The 19023-nt window shown below is 39.6% G+C and overlaps 1 protein-coding gene across 2 annotated transcripts in view; it reads right to left on the reverse strand.

Annotated features, from left to right (window-relative positions):
* The window catches only part of COG7 (component of oligomeric golgi complex 7), a 63120-nt gene that overhangs the window by 36514 nt on the left and 7583 nt on the right, over nucleotides 1-19023 (reverse strand). For both annotated transcript variants that reach the window (XM_024560363.4, XM_024560364.3), the window contains 4 exons: nucleotides 16410-16578; nucleotides 10137-10219; nucleotides 9263-9385; nucleotides 353-551 (listed from right to left, as the gene is read on the reverse strand). In XM_024560363.4, the coding sequence (XP_024416131.2) occupies nucleotides 353-551; nucleotides 9263-9385; nucleotides 10137-10219; nucleotides 16410-16578 (574 nt within the window). The remainder of the gene's footprint in view (nucleotides 1-352; nucleotides 552-9262; nucleotides 9386-10136; nucleotides 10220-16409; nucleotides 16579-19023) is intronic.

Raw genomic sequence — 19023 nt, forward strand, 5'->3', positions numbered from 1 at the left:
ATGACTTAAAAGGAAGAGGACACTACATTCCCAAAGAAACCTTTGCCAACTGGCAACTACTAATGTCTACTTGCCTCTTGTACCTTCTAAGACCCTGCAGAGGGTCCATCACTTCCCCAGAATGAGTAAAGCACCAAGGCAGCACTGCTGTTAGGTAAGTATATTAAGCAGCAACTATCTCCATAATGGCAAAGTTTTCAGGGAAAAGGTTATCATATCTGTTGAGGAGAACAGTGACACCTTCTACTTCTGTAAAATCAGGTGGCACCTGAAAAGGCAAACCAACTCAGGCCCCAGAAGCTTCAACAACAGTGAGTAAAGACAAGGCAGAGACAGGGAGAGACATGTTTACGTGAGTGGGGAAGCAGTGCCATCTCCAGCCCCTTGGCAAAGTGGGCCGTGGCAGTATACAACTCCAGCAGCTTGGGGAGCTCCAGCTCAGGTCCTGCCCGCTCCACACTGGAGGTGAGGCACATGGGTAGAGAGGGCGCCAAGTCCCCCAGGGTCTGAATCAGGAGCACAGTCACCACCTCACAGGGGTTCTTGAAAACCTGCAGTGGGAGAGGGGTATGTGCATTAGTACACATGATCAAATGGGTGCATACCTTCTAAAGAAGCAATCCAAGTGGTCTAATCAAGAGCTATAAATTCCAAGTTTTTCTCACAGCTAAGGTGAACATGCTCAGAAAGCCAAGTGAACCAGCAGGACATGCAATGTGTCCAGAACAACTGGCTCCTTCATGTCTATCACTGGCCCCAAGTGCTGAACTATTTTCAAATCTACAAAATGTAGTATTTAGAATTCAGGGGTATCCAACCTTTTGGCGTCTCTGTACCACATTGGCTCCACATTAAATACATTGTGACTTGTAATCACAAAAAAAATGTCACAATGTTTTAAGTAAATTTACAATTTTGTTTTGGGCTGCATTCATAGCCATCCTGGACGCATGTGTCCCACAGGCTGCATACAGGTCAGACACCCCTGTATGGTCACCAAAACTGGCTACAGAGAGGACTGTGAAGATGACACTGCAGAAATTGGGAAGAATTAGAAGAGAGGGAATAAAACATTGTTAAAGAAGAGCAATTCACTGAATCAGAGCTGGAGAACCTTTAGGCAGATTCGCAGACCAGCTCTTAGCCACCTCTCTCTTCTTAACGTAGATCTTCAGTAAAGGTAAGGACCACCAGAAATAGTGTATCCAGAGCCTTTTAGATCATAGATTCACTTATTCACTGAGGATTTTGCCCATTCTGTAGTCAAGACGTATCTTTGACAAAACTCGAATCATATACACAGTGCCTTTAGAGGGGCATTCTCATAGACCTCCACTGATGATTAAATGCTTTTTTTTAATAACAATTTAAATAATGCACAAACACAATGCAAGATATAAGATTTTTCTTATGCAACATTAAGGACAAAAAAGATTTAAGTTTAAAAACCATAAAATCAATAAATTAAGAATTTTATTAGAAAATACCTTTAGATGAATGAAAATGAAAACACTACATAGCAAAATTCAGGGGATACAGTAAAAGCAGCACTAAGAGGGAAATAGCTGTAGATGCAGATATTAAAAAAGAAATATCTCAAATCAGTACCCAACTGTACACATTAAGGACTTAGAAACAGAAGAAACTAAACAGAACAGTAGCAAAAGAACAAAAGTAATGAAGATTAGAGCAGAGACAAATAAAATAAAATAGAAAAACCAATTTAAAAATCAACAAAACTAGAAGTTGGTTCTTTGAAAAGATTAAGAAAATAGGCAAACCTTAGAGTGACTAAGAAAAAAAAGAAGACTCAAATTAATAATATCAGATATGAAAGTGGGGACACTACCAATTTTATACAAATAAGAAGATTAATAAGAGAATATTATGAATAATTGTATGCCAACAAATTTACTTAGATGAAATGCCCATTAACTTACATGAAAACTATATACCAATATCCCTTATGATTACACATACAGAAATCCTAAACAAGATACCAGTAAACCAAATTCAGCAGCACATGAAAGGAATGATACCTCATGTCCAAGTGAAAACTGATCTCCAGAATGCAAGGATGTTTCAAAATATACAAATCAATCAATGTAATACAGCACATTAACAGTAAGTGAAAAAATACATGATAATCTCAATGCAGAAAAAGCATTTGACAAAATTCAACACAATTCCATGATTTAAACAACTCAATAAACTAGTAGTAAAGGAACTTCCTCAATATGATAAAGATCATTTATAAAAACCCCCAGCTACCATCATATTCAATAGTGAAAGACTGACAGCTTTTTCCCCCTAAGATCAAGAATGCCCACTTTTGCCTGAGTAATTGGGCAACACAAAAAAAAGAAAAGGCTACTATCAAATTGGAAAGAAAGAAGTAAAGTTATCTCTGTTCACAAATAATAATTTTGAAAGTAGAATACCTTAAGGAATTCACACACACACAAAAAAAACTAATAAAAAATTGACAAATTCAGCAAAAATACAGGATATAAAATCAACACTCAAAAATCAGTTTTGAGCCCTGGAGGGCAACTCAGTTAGCTGGAGCATTGTTCCAACATGCCAATGTTACGGTTTCAATCCCTGATCAGGGCACACGTAGGGGTCAACGAATGAATGCATAAATGAGTAGAACAACAGATCAAGGTTTCTCTCTAAAATAAATACATAAACTTCCGGCCAAGATGGAGGCATAGGTAGACACACTGTGCCTCAGCACACAACCAAAAGAAAGACAACAACAATTTAAAAACAAAAAACAACCAAAACTGACAGAAAATTGAACTGTATGGAAGTCTGACAATCAAGGAGTGAAAGAAGAAACATTCATCCAGACCAGTAGGAGGGGCAGAAATGGACAGGTGGGAGGAGAGGACTGGAGGCAAGGCTGTGGCTGGCAGACCCAGCGAGGTGTCAGCTGGTGGAGCAGGTGGTCCCCCATTCAAGTACAGATAAACCGAGAGGAACAACTGGGGAGTGAGACAAACCAAGCAATCCAGGGCTCCAGCGTAGGGAAATAAAGCCTCAAACTTCTGACTGAAAACACCTGTGGGGGTTGAGGGAGCAGTAGGAGAAACTCCCAGCCTCACAGGAGAGTTTGTTGAAGAGACCCACAGGGTTCTAAAATACACACAAGCCCACCCACCCGGGAATCAGCACCAGAAGGGCCCAACTTGCTTGAGATAGTGGGGGAAGTGACTGAAATCCAGAAGAGAGCACAGCAAGCGCCACTGTTCCCTCTCGGACCCCTTCCCCACTGACAGTGTCACAACACAGGGATGTGGGTTACCCCACCCTGGTGAATACCTAAGGCTCCGCCCCTTACTACGAAACAGGCATGCCAAGACGAAAAAAATGGAAGAACAGATCAAAGCTCCAGAGAAATACAACTAAGCAACTAAGAGATAGCTAACCTATCAGATGCACAGTTCAAAACACTGGTCATCAGGAAGCTCACAGAATTGGTTGAATTTGGTCACAAATTAGATGGAAAAATGAAGGCTATGCTAAGAGAAACAAAGGAAAATGTACAGGGAACCAATAGTGATGGGAAGGAAACTGAAACTCAAATCAACGGAGGGGACCAGAAGGAAGAAAGGAACATCCAACCAGAAAAGAATGAAGAAACAAGAATTCACAAAAATGAGGAAAGGCTTAGGAACCTCCAGGACATCTTTAAATGTTCCAACATCCGAATTATAGGGGTACCAGAAGGAGAAGAAGAAGAGTGGAAAATTGAAAACTTATTTGAACAAATAATGAAGGAGAACTTCCCTCATCTGGCAAAGGAAATAGACTTCCAGGAAGTCCAGGAAGCTCAGAGAGTCCCAAAGAAGCTGGACCCAAGGAGGAACACACCAAGGCACATCATAATTACATTATCCAAGATTAAAAATAAGGAGAGAATCTTGGAAGCAGCAAGAGAAAAGGACACAGTTACCTACAAAGGAGTTCCCATAAGACTGTCAGCTGATTTCTCAAATGAAACCTTACAGGCAAGAAGGGGCTAGAAAGAAGTATTTGAAGTCATGAAAGGCAAGGAAGGACCTACATCCAAGATTGCTCTATCCAGCAAAGCTATCATTTAGAATGGAAGGGCAGGTGAAGTGCTTCTCAGATAAGGTAAAGCTAAAGGAGTTCATCATCACCAAGCCCTTATTATATGAAATGTTAAAGGGACTTACCTAAGAAAAAGAAGATCAAAAATAAGAACAGTAAAAGTGACAGCAAACTCACAGTTATTAATGACCACACCGAAAACAAAAACAAGAGCAAACTAGGCAAACAACTAGAACAGGAACAGAACCACAGACATGGAGATCACATGGAGGGTTGTCAATAGGGGAGTGGAAGGGGGAGAGGGGGGGGAAAGGTACAGAGAATAAGTAGCATAGATGATAGGTGGAAAATAGACAGGGGGAGGGTAAGAATAGTGTAGGAAATGTAGAAGCCGAAGAACTTATAAGTATGACCCATGGACATGAACTATAGGGGGGGAATGTGGGAGGGAGGTGGTGGGCAGGATGGAGTGGAGTGGGGGGGGGAATGGGACAACTGTAATAGCATAATCAATAAATATATTAAAAAAAAAGGATGAGAAAAAAATATTTGTTCAGTATTTATGTAATGATAGCCGGAAGAAATAAATTTTCTATTAAGTGGGCACTTCTTTCTCTACATTCAAAATAAAGCATTTACTATGTAACTGTAAAAAAAAAAAGAAAAAGAAGAAGACTGAAACCATGAACAATAAAATGGCAATAAATACATATCTATCAACAACTGAATCTAAAAAACGAAGCAAACAAGAACAGAGACAGAATCAGTGATATGGAGAGCATTTTGATGGTTGCCAGATGGGAAGGCTGTGGGGGAATGGGTGAAGAGGTGAGAGGACTGAGAAGTACAAATAGGCAGTTACAGAATAGTCATGGGGATGTAAAGTACAGTACCGGAAATGGAATAGCCAAAGAAGTTATACGCCTGACCCATGGACATGAACAATGGTGTGGGGACTGCCTGAGGGAGTGGGAGGTGCTGAATGGAGGGGGAAAAGGGGGAAAATTTGGGACAACTATAATAGCATGATCAACAAGACATAATTTTTAAAAATTCTGGAAATAGTGGTGATAGTTAATCAATATTTGAATGTACTTATTGTGACTTAACTGTACACTTAAAAATGGTTCAAGTTGTATATATTTTACCACAATAAAAAATTAACTATAAAAGTAATAAAATTGAAAGTAATAGGACAAATAGCCCTGGCTGGTGTGACTCAGTGGATTGAGCACCATCCTGTGAACCAAAGGGTCGCCGGTTCAATTCCCAGTTAGGGCATATGGCTGGGTTGCGGGCCAGGTCCCCAGTAGAGGGCACAGAAGAGGCCACACATTGATGTTTCTGTCCCTCTCTTTCTCCCTCCCTTCCCCTTTCTCTAAAAATAAATAAATAAAATCTTTAAAAAACAAAAACCAAAATGATAGGACAAATAAACATGATATTCTCTTGTCCTTTCCATCATTAATTTGCTCTAACTGCTATGACACAGGTCCTTGAGTCGAGCATGCCTGTCCTACTTGGTGATGTTATGACAGAATTCTCACACTGCTCCTATCTCTTTCAAACTACAAACTACTTGAAAACATCAAGCTGGCTATGGCATTAAACAGCACTCACTTGGCACCAGTGCTTCCATCACGCAAGTACTCAGTTTGTCTCTATTCTTTTCCAATTCGCCCCCAACAGAATGGGGGTACCAATGTGACTATCCACACAAGTGAACCCACTGAAATCACAGGGCAGCAACTGTTATAAGGTGGTCACACACATGACCCAAAATATGCTTATATTTTTTTCTTAGATTATCAAAATGGAAAACAAAGTTTTTTAATCTGCATAGAGAATTCATAAAACTTCAATTTGAACACCTGTTTAACTTGGTAAACCTCCCATTCTGAGTCTGAGAGAAAGAAACAGAGCAAAGAACCAAACAAAACCAATAAACAATAAAATGAGCAATTTATACTTCCTGAGCAACTATCTTCCCATCACCTACTGGATGTCAGCATTAAGGTGAGTCACTCTCATCTGAAATTTAAGTGTCCAAAATCAGAATTATTTTCCCACTAACCTCACCAGACCCATTTCCCTTCAATTTCCTTATTTTTGTCCTTAGCACCTCCATTCAACCAGAGAAAAATCTCCCATTGACTTTCCTTTTGTCCAATGCCTATATCAGCTACCAGGTCCTAACCCTTGCTTTTTCTGGAACCAGATGGCTTTTATGAAGTCACCATCACCAGACCGGACAAGCTTCCTACCTTGCCCCCAGTCTTTCTTCATGAGCTCACCACCACCAAATGTATTACTTTTAAATTTTATTTTAAATTTTTACTTAAATTTTAAGTGTTTAAATATTGCAAGATTCATTATAAACAATTTACCACATTTGCTTTATTTCTGTCATGGACATGACGACACATGGCTTCAGCACACACCTCCTAAAAATGAGGGTGTCATTTTACAACACTACAGTTAATCACACCTAGCCCAAATGTTACACCTGTAGCTACTACAGGCCATGTTCGAATTCCCCCAGTTGCCCCTTTAATGTTCTCAATAGCCTTTTGTCACTATGCAGAATTCAATCAAGGATCATGCAATTACATTTAATTGTCATATTTTCTTGGTCTCCTTTCATCTTAAAACAAATCCCTAATGTTTTTCCTGTCATGCATGACAATGACATTGTTGAAGAGCCTAGGACAGCTGTTTAGCTAAACAGTATTGAATCTGGGTTTATTTACAATCAAAATCATTCTTAAAACAATGTCATCATTCACTCTATCACTCTCACAAACTCCTGTGTGTTGAATTCAAAGTTGTTCCATTCTATGCCCCCATGCCTCATACAGCTGCCTAAGTACAAACCCTCCTCTCCAGGGAAGGCATTCCCCTCACTATCCTTCAAACATGTTCATGGAATGGAATTTCAGAGACCATGAGAATCACCCAGTTCAATCAACTTCCTCATTTGGCAGAAGAAACATTTTACTACAAGAAAGGAAGAGATCCAAGGAAGAGATGAAAACTATTCTTATCTAGAAAAAGAAATCCTAACTTCTCCCTACATGTTGTGAGAAAGGAGGACTGAGCCATGAATGTCCACTTCACTCTCACCTCCTACTGAAATGACCAGGAGGTAGGGTGGGGAGCAGAATTAGACTATATGACTCTGTATCAAAGAGTTCTAACTGGTTGGCCAGGTGAAACTCTAAAATTATATAGTAGACCTTCAGTAGCATATTTTATGCATGTTTCAGTGAAAACCCTTATGCTCAGAGGTGTTCCTTTCTTTTAAAGTGATCAGGCAAATGGGACACACACATGGACAGATGACTAGATCTATGATAATACTTAATACAGCAAGATGCTCACTGTGGAACCTCAGAGGTGGGTACATGGGTGTTCACTGTACAATGCGTTCAAGCTTTTGGAAATTTTTCCTATTAACATACTAGGGGAAATTTTAAAGAAGATATTTACTCCAACACCTCTGGGCTTCTTTTACCCTAAACTGAGCTTCAGGAGAGAACAGCCACCTCCTATGCTTACATCATGAAAAGAGAATGGGTCACGGGCCCAAAGTATGAATTAGCATAAGTGCATGCCTTACGAAATTGGGGATGAGGCCTGAACAGAAGTCTGGGAAATGTAAATCCTTTTCCTCAGATGTGAAGAACATCTGTACATATGGACATGGACTGTTTTCATCTTCATGATACCAGAAGCAGCAGCTGATAGCACATAAATGAGTATAGATGGACAGGGTCATTGAAAACTAAAGATTACATAAAAACTGTGAAACTTCTACAGGACATTGTTTTTTGGTTTTCTTTTTTTAAAGTCTGAATTAGGTTGATTCATGGAGAAAGAAACAGGGAGGATGAAGAAAAGTAATTTAACCACCCTGCATGACATGATCCTATACAAAGAATTCTATCCAACTACAGTTGAGTTCATTCCAGCAAATGACTGACAAACATTTGAAGAATGATTCACAACTAATTTTGAAAAAAAGTGTAAGTCGTACCATAAAAAGATCCAGTCAGTCATCACTGAGAAGGCAAACAGCCCTTTCCCTTCTAAAACAGGACCTATTGCACCTTCTGGCATCAAGACAAAGGGACAATGGTTCACAACCTTTATGTCTGAAAATGCCTAGACATTTGGGGAAAGTAGGTGATGAAAAGTTTCCACTTCAAATAAAGTTCCTCAGTCTCACCTCTGCCCCCAAGTCAGAGGGTGGCTCTAAAATCAAATTCTTGCCCTGGCTGTGTTGCTCAGTGGATTGAGCACCAGCTTACAAACCAAAAGTCACTGGTTCAATTCCCAGTCAGGACACATGGTCTGGGTTGCAGGCCAGGTCCCCAGGTGGGGGCCTGCAAGAAGCAACTGATTGATATATCTCTCCCACACTGATGTTTCTCTTCCTTTCTTTCTCCCTCCTAGGTGCTCTCTCTAAAAATAAGTAAAAATAAAATCTTAAAAAATGAAATAAAATCACATTCTTCACTAACTCTTGAGGTATTGTGAGAACAAAAGAAACTAACTTTGGACCAGGTAAATTTTATGCAAAGTCAAGATAAAAATGAGTCTTATTCAAACAGCACCTGGCTAAGAGCCTCCTGCTTTTAGATCAGAAGATAATGGCCTTGAGGAATTCTAGACTCCCTTGCTGAACAATAAGTAACAATGTCACATTAGATTCTATTTGATATAGATAACAATGATAATAAGAGTTTTAACTGAGCCCTGACCGGTGAGACTCAGTGGGTTGGGCGGCATCCCAAAAAGCAAAAAGGTCACCCATTCAATTTCCAGTCAGGGCACAAGCCTGGGTTTTGGGTTTGGTCCCTAGTCGGGGTATGTTTGAGAAGCAACTGATCAATGTTTCTCTCCCTTTCTCCCTCCCTTCTCTTCTCTAAAACTAAATAAATAAAATCCTTAAAAAATAAAAACTAATTTTTTTAATTAAAAAAATAAAAAATAGAGTTTTAAGTGAGATCTAGAGATTTTATTACCTTGGGTTTGGAGCTTATTTTTTAACCCCTTTCATGACAGCAGCAGAGAGGTTCTCAGGCAGTGCTCTGCAGTTGAGAGAGACAACTCCCAGAGCAGTCACCTGTTTTCCTGGTTACCAATGCTTTGCTCTCCCCAGAACCAAGTGAGCTGTTACCTGCGTAGCCCATTGGATTTGCGTGTGCCAAGCTCCAAGTAAGGCATCGTAGAGTTCAGTGAGCTGCCGGTCCAGGGGTAGGTCACTCTGACAGAGCTCTTGCCAGGCTGCTACAAGCTGCGCCTGCACAAGCAGTACAAAGGGGCCTTACTGGGCACACCAACACATGCTTCCCGCTAAAACCGCCCTGCCCTCCTCCCATGGCAAGCAAAGTACTGCAGCCTACTATCTTGACCAACCATGTACCCACTAATGGTCATGCACTTCCAAAAAAGACAGGAAAAAACCCACTTAGAGCTATCTGCTCTGATCATCAATCAAAGCTTGAATCTACTGCCCTCTAAGTGACCCTTTCTCCTTTTATCCTGTACCAAAAGCAAGCGAATGTACCTCCACTCAGCAGACTACCACCTTCAGATAGACCTCAAAGTGGTGTGAGTGTGTGTTTTAGCCTCAAGTCCTAACACTACTGCTTAAATGACACATGAGCATCACACTGGAAAGAAATTAAGCTAGCCCAGGACACTGTCAAGTTTTTTAGGAACCTAACTTTAACAAACCTAGGAAATATGTAAAATTCTCATGGCTTGCTGAGGGCTTAATAAAGCTTAATACATGAATCTCCCTTAGAGGACAAAAATGAAAAATGAAAAATGAAAACAATTTTTCAGCCTATAAATCCAGCTGTAAATAAATACAAGAGAGACCAAAACTGATGATTCATTTTCCAGCTGCCAATTAACTAAATCCCCAGGCTGAACTGAGAGCACCCCCTGCCGGCTAATGAAAAGAAAATGGTCAATGGGAGGAAGCAGTTTTTACCTGCAGGCATGAAAGTAGGATTCCACAAGCATAACCACTCACAGCTTCTTACCTTGTGACACTTGTAATAGTATGCAAGAAGTTGAGGCATCCGGTCAATTTCAGTAAACACCTTCACAAACATTTTGGATTGCTCTAAAGGAGAACGACATAAAATGTGTATATGCTCTTACCAGGTTTTCTGTTGCAGCTAAAAGAAAGAATTTATCAAAATAAATGTGGACACATGAGCTAATATTCAGAAGTTCCTACCTAGATAATGATGTAACTCATGAGTGGAGAACATAAATATGAAAGATACCAGTACCATATTTTGCTGTGTATAATGTGCACTTTTCTGCCCAAATTTTTGAGGGAATAAGGATGCACATTTTACCTGGATAGTACTAATTCTGTATCTCTATAAACATTTTTAATTCTTTTATTTACGCTTATGTGTTGAAAGTACAATTCTAGAAAGCAATAATGATACCCATATGCAAAATAATACCCTGGAATATGATAATCAGTTGTATATATATATATTAAAATATTGAATTAAAAAATTAAAACAAAAGATTTTTTTCCCCATTAGTTTGGACCAAAAACGTGGTGCACATTATACACTAGAGCACCTTTACATGGCAAAATATGGTAAGTAAAGTTAAGGGCAGAATATGTCTCTCTTAAACAAGCAGGACACTGCTTGTTTAGAATAACACATCAATAAGCATCATTAAATAATGGTATAGGAGAGAATGGGGGAAGGGGAGAGGACAGCTATGAAAGCTAAATCCTTAGCTAGAACAGGAAGTCAAGAGACAATGTCTGAAATCGACATACAAAGAAATAAAGTAATGCATTTACTATGCAGAAATGCAAAGTATAATACTAGAGAACAAAAGCTCTAGAAATTAAAAGTGGTGGTCTCCTGGGATGGGTAGTGGGACACAAGAAGGTATAAAAAATGGTGGTATTTTTCCTTATAAGACCTTCAGTACAATTTAACTTTTTCAAAATTGTAGCTGACAAGAAAAAAAAAATCAGCTGAATTCAAGAAAAAGAAAAACAAAGCCAATTAACTCATCTGTGGGTCTGCACTTTGTAGGTTAGGTAAATCTGCTGAGCTGCAGGCCTTTTAGAAATGAGGTAGCTCTCACTCAAGCAGAATCTCCTGGAGTTCCTTACTGGTCTCACAGGAATTGTTCCCTTGGGCTACTACTGTAAGAGCTACAAAGTCTCCAAGCAGGAGGTCCAAGAGAAAGAATTTTCCCTGCACACTTTCTCTGGACCAAGAGCTGTGCTCTTACAGTCTTGTTTAATCCCCCCAGAACAGTATGGTCCTATTCCATACTCATTTTACAGAGGGGGAAACTGAGGTCTCATTGTTCATATGCAGCAGACCAGACATTTAAAGCTAGGTCTGTCCACCTCCAAAGTCAACACTGCTTCCACTTAGCCACACTCCTCAGGAGACTTATTAATAAATTGTTAACAGGTGAAATTATTCCCTGAAGAGAAGCTCCTCAATCTGTTCAGGCAAATTATGCTCTGTTCCAAACCTTCCTTTCCAGCCTCATCACGGACCACTTCCCAACATTCACTCCACTAATATGGGCTTAATTATTATTCCCCAAAACAGACCCTGAGTTTTCCTACTTCTGTACCATTCAAACATATGATGTACTCTCTACCCCAAATGCTTGTCCTCACCTATCAAAATCTTACACCCAGAAGAAAATGCTCATACTTTACTGTAACTGGGGCAAAAAAAAAAAATTGTATATACTCAACGTATATACTTTCCTTGAAAGATATATGTATACAAAGGGGCCCTGACTGGTAAGGCTCAGTTGGTTGGGCATTGTCCCACAAAGTGAAAGGTTGCTGGCTCAATTCTCGGTTGGGGTACAATCCTGGGTTGCAGGTTCAGTCCCCAGGCAGGGCACATAGGAGAAGCAACTGACGAATGCTTCTCTCTCACATCAATGTTTCTCTCCTTCTCTTTCTCCCCCGCTTCCCCTCTCTTATAATAAAAATCTTTTTTAAAAAAAAAAGATACAAAGGGAAAAAAATGGAAGAAAACATTAACAGTCATCTCTGGGTGGTGAGTTTGCTGCTAAATCATTTTCTTTTCTGTATTTTTCAAACTCTCAATAACCTGTATTATGTATTACTTTTACAATCAGAAACAATTTTTCAACGTTTTAAAGTCATCCCTCTTTCACGGTCCTGCACAGATACTAGCTCTTGCCTAAAAACATTCTCAGTTTTCCTTCATCCTTTCCATCATCTCAGGGCAAGCTTAGGCGACTTTCACATTCCATTCTGTAACTATTTGTGCACTGTTCTCTCCCAACCTCACCTTCAATTAATCTGTCCTGATGGGCAGAAACCTTACCTTACTCATCTTTATATGCCCTAGTGTTCCTCACATCATTAATAATTTGAAAAAAACTTTCCCTTTGAAAATTCTTATTGAGATCACACCAGATGGAAATGATAAAAAACACAAACAGTCCTGTCTGGTGTGGCTCAGTGGACTGAGTGTCAACCTGTGAACCAGAAGGTCACTGGTTCGATTCCTGATCAGGGTACATGCCTAGGTTGCAGGCCAGGTCCCCGGTACGGGGTGTGTGAGAGGCAACCACATGTCGATGTTTCTCTCCCTTTCTTCCTCCCTCCCTTCCCCTCTCTCTAAAAATAAATAAATAAAATCTTTAAAAAAAAAACACACACACACAAACAAACTCAACTCCTAGATTTGGTGGCTTGAGGAGTAAGTAAATCACTTGGTAAACATCAGCATTCCATACATAGCAATGAACTCTGAGAGCCAACTCATGGGTCTAATATCAAGTAATTTCTGACATGCTTCCCTAAGGGCAGAGGAAATGACTAAACAAAGCACTTGATTCTAGGATGACAGCAGAAAAACAGGAGGGGCATCACTGCTGGCCCTGAACATGCAGAAACCCTGCCGCTTCTCACCTGCCCCCTTCTGGCCAAAGCATAGATGCCACAATCTTAGAATTCAATGAAAAAGAAGGAAAAACTCCTGAGTAGGCAAGTACCCAAACTTTTATATCTGCTTTGTTCCCCTTTATCTCTGGGAAGCCCAATAAACAGCTGAGAAAGAAAATCTGTAATAGCTACCACCGCAGAGACAATCCAGCTAAACTTGGGAGAATTGCCAGTTAGATACCACTTTAATGCACAGGAATCCATGAGTTAGAAAATTACTATTTGCCTTTAAAATTCTTATTATTTCTGTAAGACCGCTTAATTAACTGCATATTTCTGCTACAAGTAAAATTATGCCACAGAAAGTTACTTCATCTGATCAACTGAATTTACTGGCTGTATAAAATAAAATAGGCATATATACTTAAGAATTTATCACTCTGGGAGAGAAACAGAAAAGGGTAATGTGTTGGGGATATATGAATTTATCTGAGCTTTCCCTTTAAGAACTGTTAGATAAAGAAGCACCTTGGGTCCTGGCTTGTGTGGCTCAGTTGGTTGGAGCATCATCCTGAAGGGTGATGGGTTCAATTCCCTGTCAGGGCACATGCCTAGGTTGCTGGTTAGATCCCTAGTCCAGGAACCAGTGCATACGAGAGGCAACCAATCAATGCTCTCTCCCATCGATGTTTCTCTCTCCCTTCCACTCTCTCTAAAGCAATGAAAAAATGTTGTGTGAGGATTAAAAAAAAAAAAAGCAGCAGCACCTTGACCTTCCAGGAGAGACGGTTGATTAAAGAGCACATTAATTTGAGGGGGAGAAGGGGGGCAGGCAGGGGGACTCTTCCTGACACTCACCAAAACCAACTATCAAAAGAAAAACACAACACCATTTCATCCATATTGAAGCCATGAAAATATCTGTACTACAGATTTCAAAGAATGCCAATCAGATATTCACTCATTTTGGCTCAAAAGGAATGGAAATGCTGGGAGTACTCTGAATATAAGCATGGAGTATAGTATGCTGGAAAGAAGTGAAAACAGAGGTCTGGGCAAGGCGTGGAAAGAAGGCCTGTTTCCACACAGTGTATCACTGGGTACCCGATTATTCATCAACACTGGTGAGCTCACACTTCATGATTTCAAAACTTACTATAAAGCTAAAATAATCAAAACAGGGTGGTACTGGCATAAAAATAAACAGAAGTTGTAATATTCATACCAAAGTGGAACTGCAGACAAAAAGCACTGAATGGGGCCACAGCAATATTGATAAAAATGCTATTTAAACCCTAATAGAGTACTTCCAGCCAAGAGGCATAGGTAGATACAATTGGCCTCCTCACAAAACCAAAGAAGGAAACAACCAATTTAAAAACAAAAAACAACCAGAAGTGCCAGAAAATCAAACTCCATGGAGTCTAACAACCAAGGAATTAAAGAAAAAAACATTCATCCAGATGGGTAGGAGGGGCAGAAACGGGCAGCCAGGAGGAAGAGGATGCGTGGCAAGGTGGCAGCTGACAGACCTGGCAGTTCCACATTCACATGCAGATAAATCAGGAGGAACAAATGGAGAGTAAGACAAACCATGTAACCCAGGGTTCCAGCACAGGCAAGATAAGAGGCCTAGAACCTCTGACTATAAAAACGTGTGTGGGTTGGGGTGGCCAGAGAAACTGCCAGTTTCTTCAAAGCAGAGTGAGAGCTGAGCAACCGCCATTGTGTTCTCTCTGACACCTCTTCCACATGCAGTGCCACAACGCCAACAAGTGGGAGCCCCACCATGGCAAATATCGAAGGCTCTGCTCCTTACAACATTATAGGTTCACTGAGACAAAGAAACGTGACCCAAGTGAAAGAACAGATCAAAACTCCAGAAAAAGACCTAAGTGACAAGGAGATAGTCAACATATCAGATGCAGAGTTCAAAACACTAGTAATCAGGTTGCTCACAGAAATGATTGCGTACAGTCGCAAAGTAAAGGAAGAAGTGAAGGCTACAGAAAGTGAAATAAAGGCAAATACACAGGGAACCAACAGTGAATGGAAGGAAACCATGACTCACATCAATGATTTGGAACAGAAGGAAAAAATAAACATTCCATCAGAACATAATGAAGAAATAAGAATGCAAAAACATGAGGAAAGGCTTAGGAACCTCCAGGACAACTTTAAACATTCCAATATCCGCATAACAGGGGTTCCAGAAGGAGAAGAACAAGAGCAAGAAGTTGAAAATTTATTTGAAAAAATAATAAAGGAAAACTTCCCCAATTTGGTGAAAGAAAGAGACATGTAAGTCCAGGAAGCTCAGAGAGACCCAAAGAAGTTGGACCCAAGGAGGAACACACCAAGACATATCAATAAAATACCCAATATCAAAGATAAGGAGAGAATCTTAAAAGCAACAAGAGGAAAGGAGAGAGTTACCTACAAAGGAGTGCCCATAAGAATATCAGATGATTTCTCAAAAGAAACCTTGCAGGATGAAGGGGCTGGAAAGAAGTATTCCAAGTCATGAAAGGCAAGGACCTACATCCAAGATTGCTCTATCCAGCAAAGCTATCATTTAGAATGGAAGTCAGATAAAGTGCCTCCCAGATAAAGTAAAGTTAAAGGAGATCATCGTCACCAAGCCCTTATTATATGAAATGTTAAAGGGCTCATCTTAGAAAAAGAAGATCAAAACTATGAATAGCAAAATGACACCAAACTCATAACTATCAGCAACTGAAACTAAAAAACAAAAACTAAACAAACAACTAGAACAGGAACAGAATCAGGGAAATGGAGATCACATGCAGGTGGGGGAGGAGTGAGGGGAGGAAGGTACAGGGAATAAGAAGCATAATTGGTAGGCATAAAATAGATGGGGAGAGGTTAAGAATGGCATAGCAAACAGAGAAGTCAAAGAACTTAGTATGTACAACCCATGGACATGAACTAAGTGGGGGCAATGCTGGAGGGCTGGGGTGTGCAGGGCTGATGAGTGATAAAGGGGAAAAAATTGGAAAAACTGTAATGCATAATTAATAAAATATACTTAAAAAAAAGAATCACATAAAAATAAATAAATAAATAAATAAGATGATGAGTCTCAAGAGCTAGCCAGATGGGCAGGTATGTGACAAAAGCAAAGGTGGCAAAATGCTAATGCTAGGATCTAGATAGTGTTTTGTTGTACACTTATTTCAACTTTTCAGCATTTTGAAATTTTTCATGTAAAATGTTGAAGTAAAACAACCACCATAAAGTTACAATTTACATCCAATGTACATAATTTAATCAACGTTGAGACACTGTAAAGGCCAAAGACTCAGAAAGCCTCATCTCTGTACAGAGGGGTACACAGAGGTAAGAAACAGCCAGCACTCACCTACAGACTGCGAGGTAAATGCTGCCACGATCTGGGGGCTGGCCAAGGCCTCCAGCCTGTTCTTCAAGGCCTCCAAGTGCACACATTTTTCTGAGTAGTCTGGTGTGTCAATAAGCATCATTAAGCTGTTTTGCATGCCTGTTAGCTTGGCGGAAATCACAGCTATGTCCTACAAAAAGAACACAGAGGATACTCATTTTACAACATCCCTGCTACTTCAGTTAAAAATGGACAAAATACATGAAAAAAGCATAAAGTAAGAAAATGGCCAATAAAGATGTGCTTACTTTTACTAGTACTCAAATAAATGCAAATTGAGATGAGAAAGTGCCATTTTCTTAACCAACTGGAAAAAGTTTTTAAAAATTGTATTAGCTATTTTTGGTGAGGTTGCAAAAAAAAAGTCTGTCTGGTGCTATAAATTCATATTATCTTTCTGGAAGGCTATTTAGTACCATACATCAAGAGCCTTAAAAATATTCACATCCTTTGACCTGGTATTCCCTTTTTTAGAAATTTGTCTAAGGAAATAATCAGAGTACACAAAGATGTTAATGTATTATAATTAATTTGTGCCATTTTAGTGTTGTAATAACAAAACCTGGAAGCAACCTAAATCTTCTATAATAAATAAAATATAAATTATGGGTTACTCATAATGGCAGGTGGAGTATTGTACAGTCACAGATGTTTTTAAAAAGTACTAATTATATAGCAAAACACCACTTATTATTAACCAAAATAAACAGGATAAAAAAGCATATAGGCACCGGAATATATATAAATGTATATTACTTATAATATATGCATACATACAAAATACATAAGTACAAATATATACAAATACACAGAAAAAATACCTAATAAACATAAAAAACATATTACTAGCGGATAAGAATGAGAATCATTTTCTTTTCTTCCATGTATTTTCCAAACCTCCTAAGATACACATAGATTATGTTCATAACTAGAAAATTAAATGCTATGTTTACAAAAGAATTAAGAGTGTAATAACTAACTGCACTTCACTTCAGTATTCGACACATCTATGATATGTCAGACACTGTATTAGGTGTTCAAAGATGAGGAAGGTCACATTACTGTCCTGAAGTTCACAGAGTATTGGGACAGAAGACTGTAATACAATTTAAAAAGTATGCCTCAGTGTTACAGAAGCACAGGTGAGGGAGCAATTAATGTTGCATGTGAGAGGTGAAGGGCTAGCAAGGAGGCTAAGAAAGGAGGTGATACTTCAGTTGGACCTTGAGGGATGAGAGGAGGTCTACTATCTGTAAGAAAAGAGAGGAAGGACAGTCCAGGCAGAGAAGGAAGATATAAAAGGATGGTGTTAACAATCAGAGCAGTCACAATGTAGAGTTCATATGGAGGGCATGGCCACAGAAAAAGCCACACAAAGCCCTCTGTGAAAGACAGGCTATGCCTATGAGCGTACATAAGATTTATCTGGTAGAAAATAGGGAATCACTGAAGGTTAAAATGGGAGGACAAGGGACAAGGAAATGACGTGCCATTCTATGCTTTAGAAGATCTCCCTGATCCCATGTGGAGGATAAATTAGAATGTGGGAGGGACCTGGCAGCAAGACTGAGGGGCGGCTGTGGCAATGGTCTAGCAGTAAACAAATTGGAAAGCATGACTAGAGTGGTGGCAGAAGAATGAAAAGGACAGATAACGAAGACAAATGGGGAGAGATGGGAAAGAAAGAACAGTTAAGGACTGCTGAGGCTCTGGCCTAGATACTTGGTTAGAAAATTACACCATTAACCAAGACAGGGAAGCCCAAAAAAAGAGCAAGTGGAGAGCAGCTCTGGGCAGATTTGAAGAGCCTTAGGGGGAGTGCAGCAGGATGCATGTGGTACTGTGGGCAAGCAGTTCTGAATAGCATGATAGGAGGAGGAAAAAACAAGATTTATAACTTTTAACTAATTAACATTGGTAGCTCACTACTATAAAGTGACAGACCATACTTAAATCCATTCTCTCTCACACACATGTGCCAAGAATTCAGTAAGATTTGCAAGTTACATCTATAAACCCACATCAGTTGGATCTGTCAACATCCGATGGGGCTCTGAAATGGAACAGGGAGTATGGCTCTGCTGTAGGTAAAGATAATGACACCTGACACAGAATAATAGATACATGATTGAGTAAAAACACAAGGTACTGAGCAGTGTTCACAATGTGCTCCCACTTGTGGAAAAAAATGGGCAGGAAACACACCCGTGTATGTGTGTATCTAGAAGGATAGGCATAAAGGTGATAACAGAATTTGTGGGAGAAGAGAAATTAGGAAATTAGGGATGTCAGGATTATAAGAAAGGCATGTTTTGCTGTTTATTCCTGTTTATTAAAGTTTTTCCTGTGTTCATTTATAACATTTTTTGTAGGAAACCAGTTTGTTTTAAGTCTGGCAAATGTGACTCAGCCCTGTATGGAAAACCTACAGAAGTGAGGTGGTAGGCAGGAGCCAGACCCTCAAACTGGGTTTTCCCGTGGGAATCAGGCCTAGAAAATGCATCCAGACTGTTATGGCTTGCTCTTGCTAAAACTCCCTCACCCTGGTCTGAAACAGTAGATGATTATTGCCTAT

The sequence above is a fragment of the Desmodus rotundus genome, chromosome 1, assembly GCF_022682495.2.
Source record: "Desmodus rotundus isolate HL8 chromosome 1, HLdesRot8A.1, whole genome shotgun sequence".
NCBI lineage: Eukaryota > Metazoa > Chordata > Mammalia > Chiroptera > Phyllostomidae > Desmodus > Desmodus rotundus.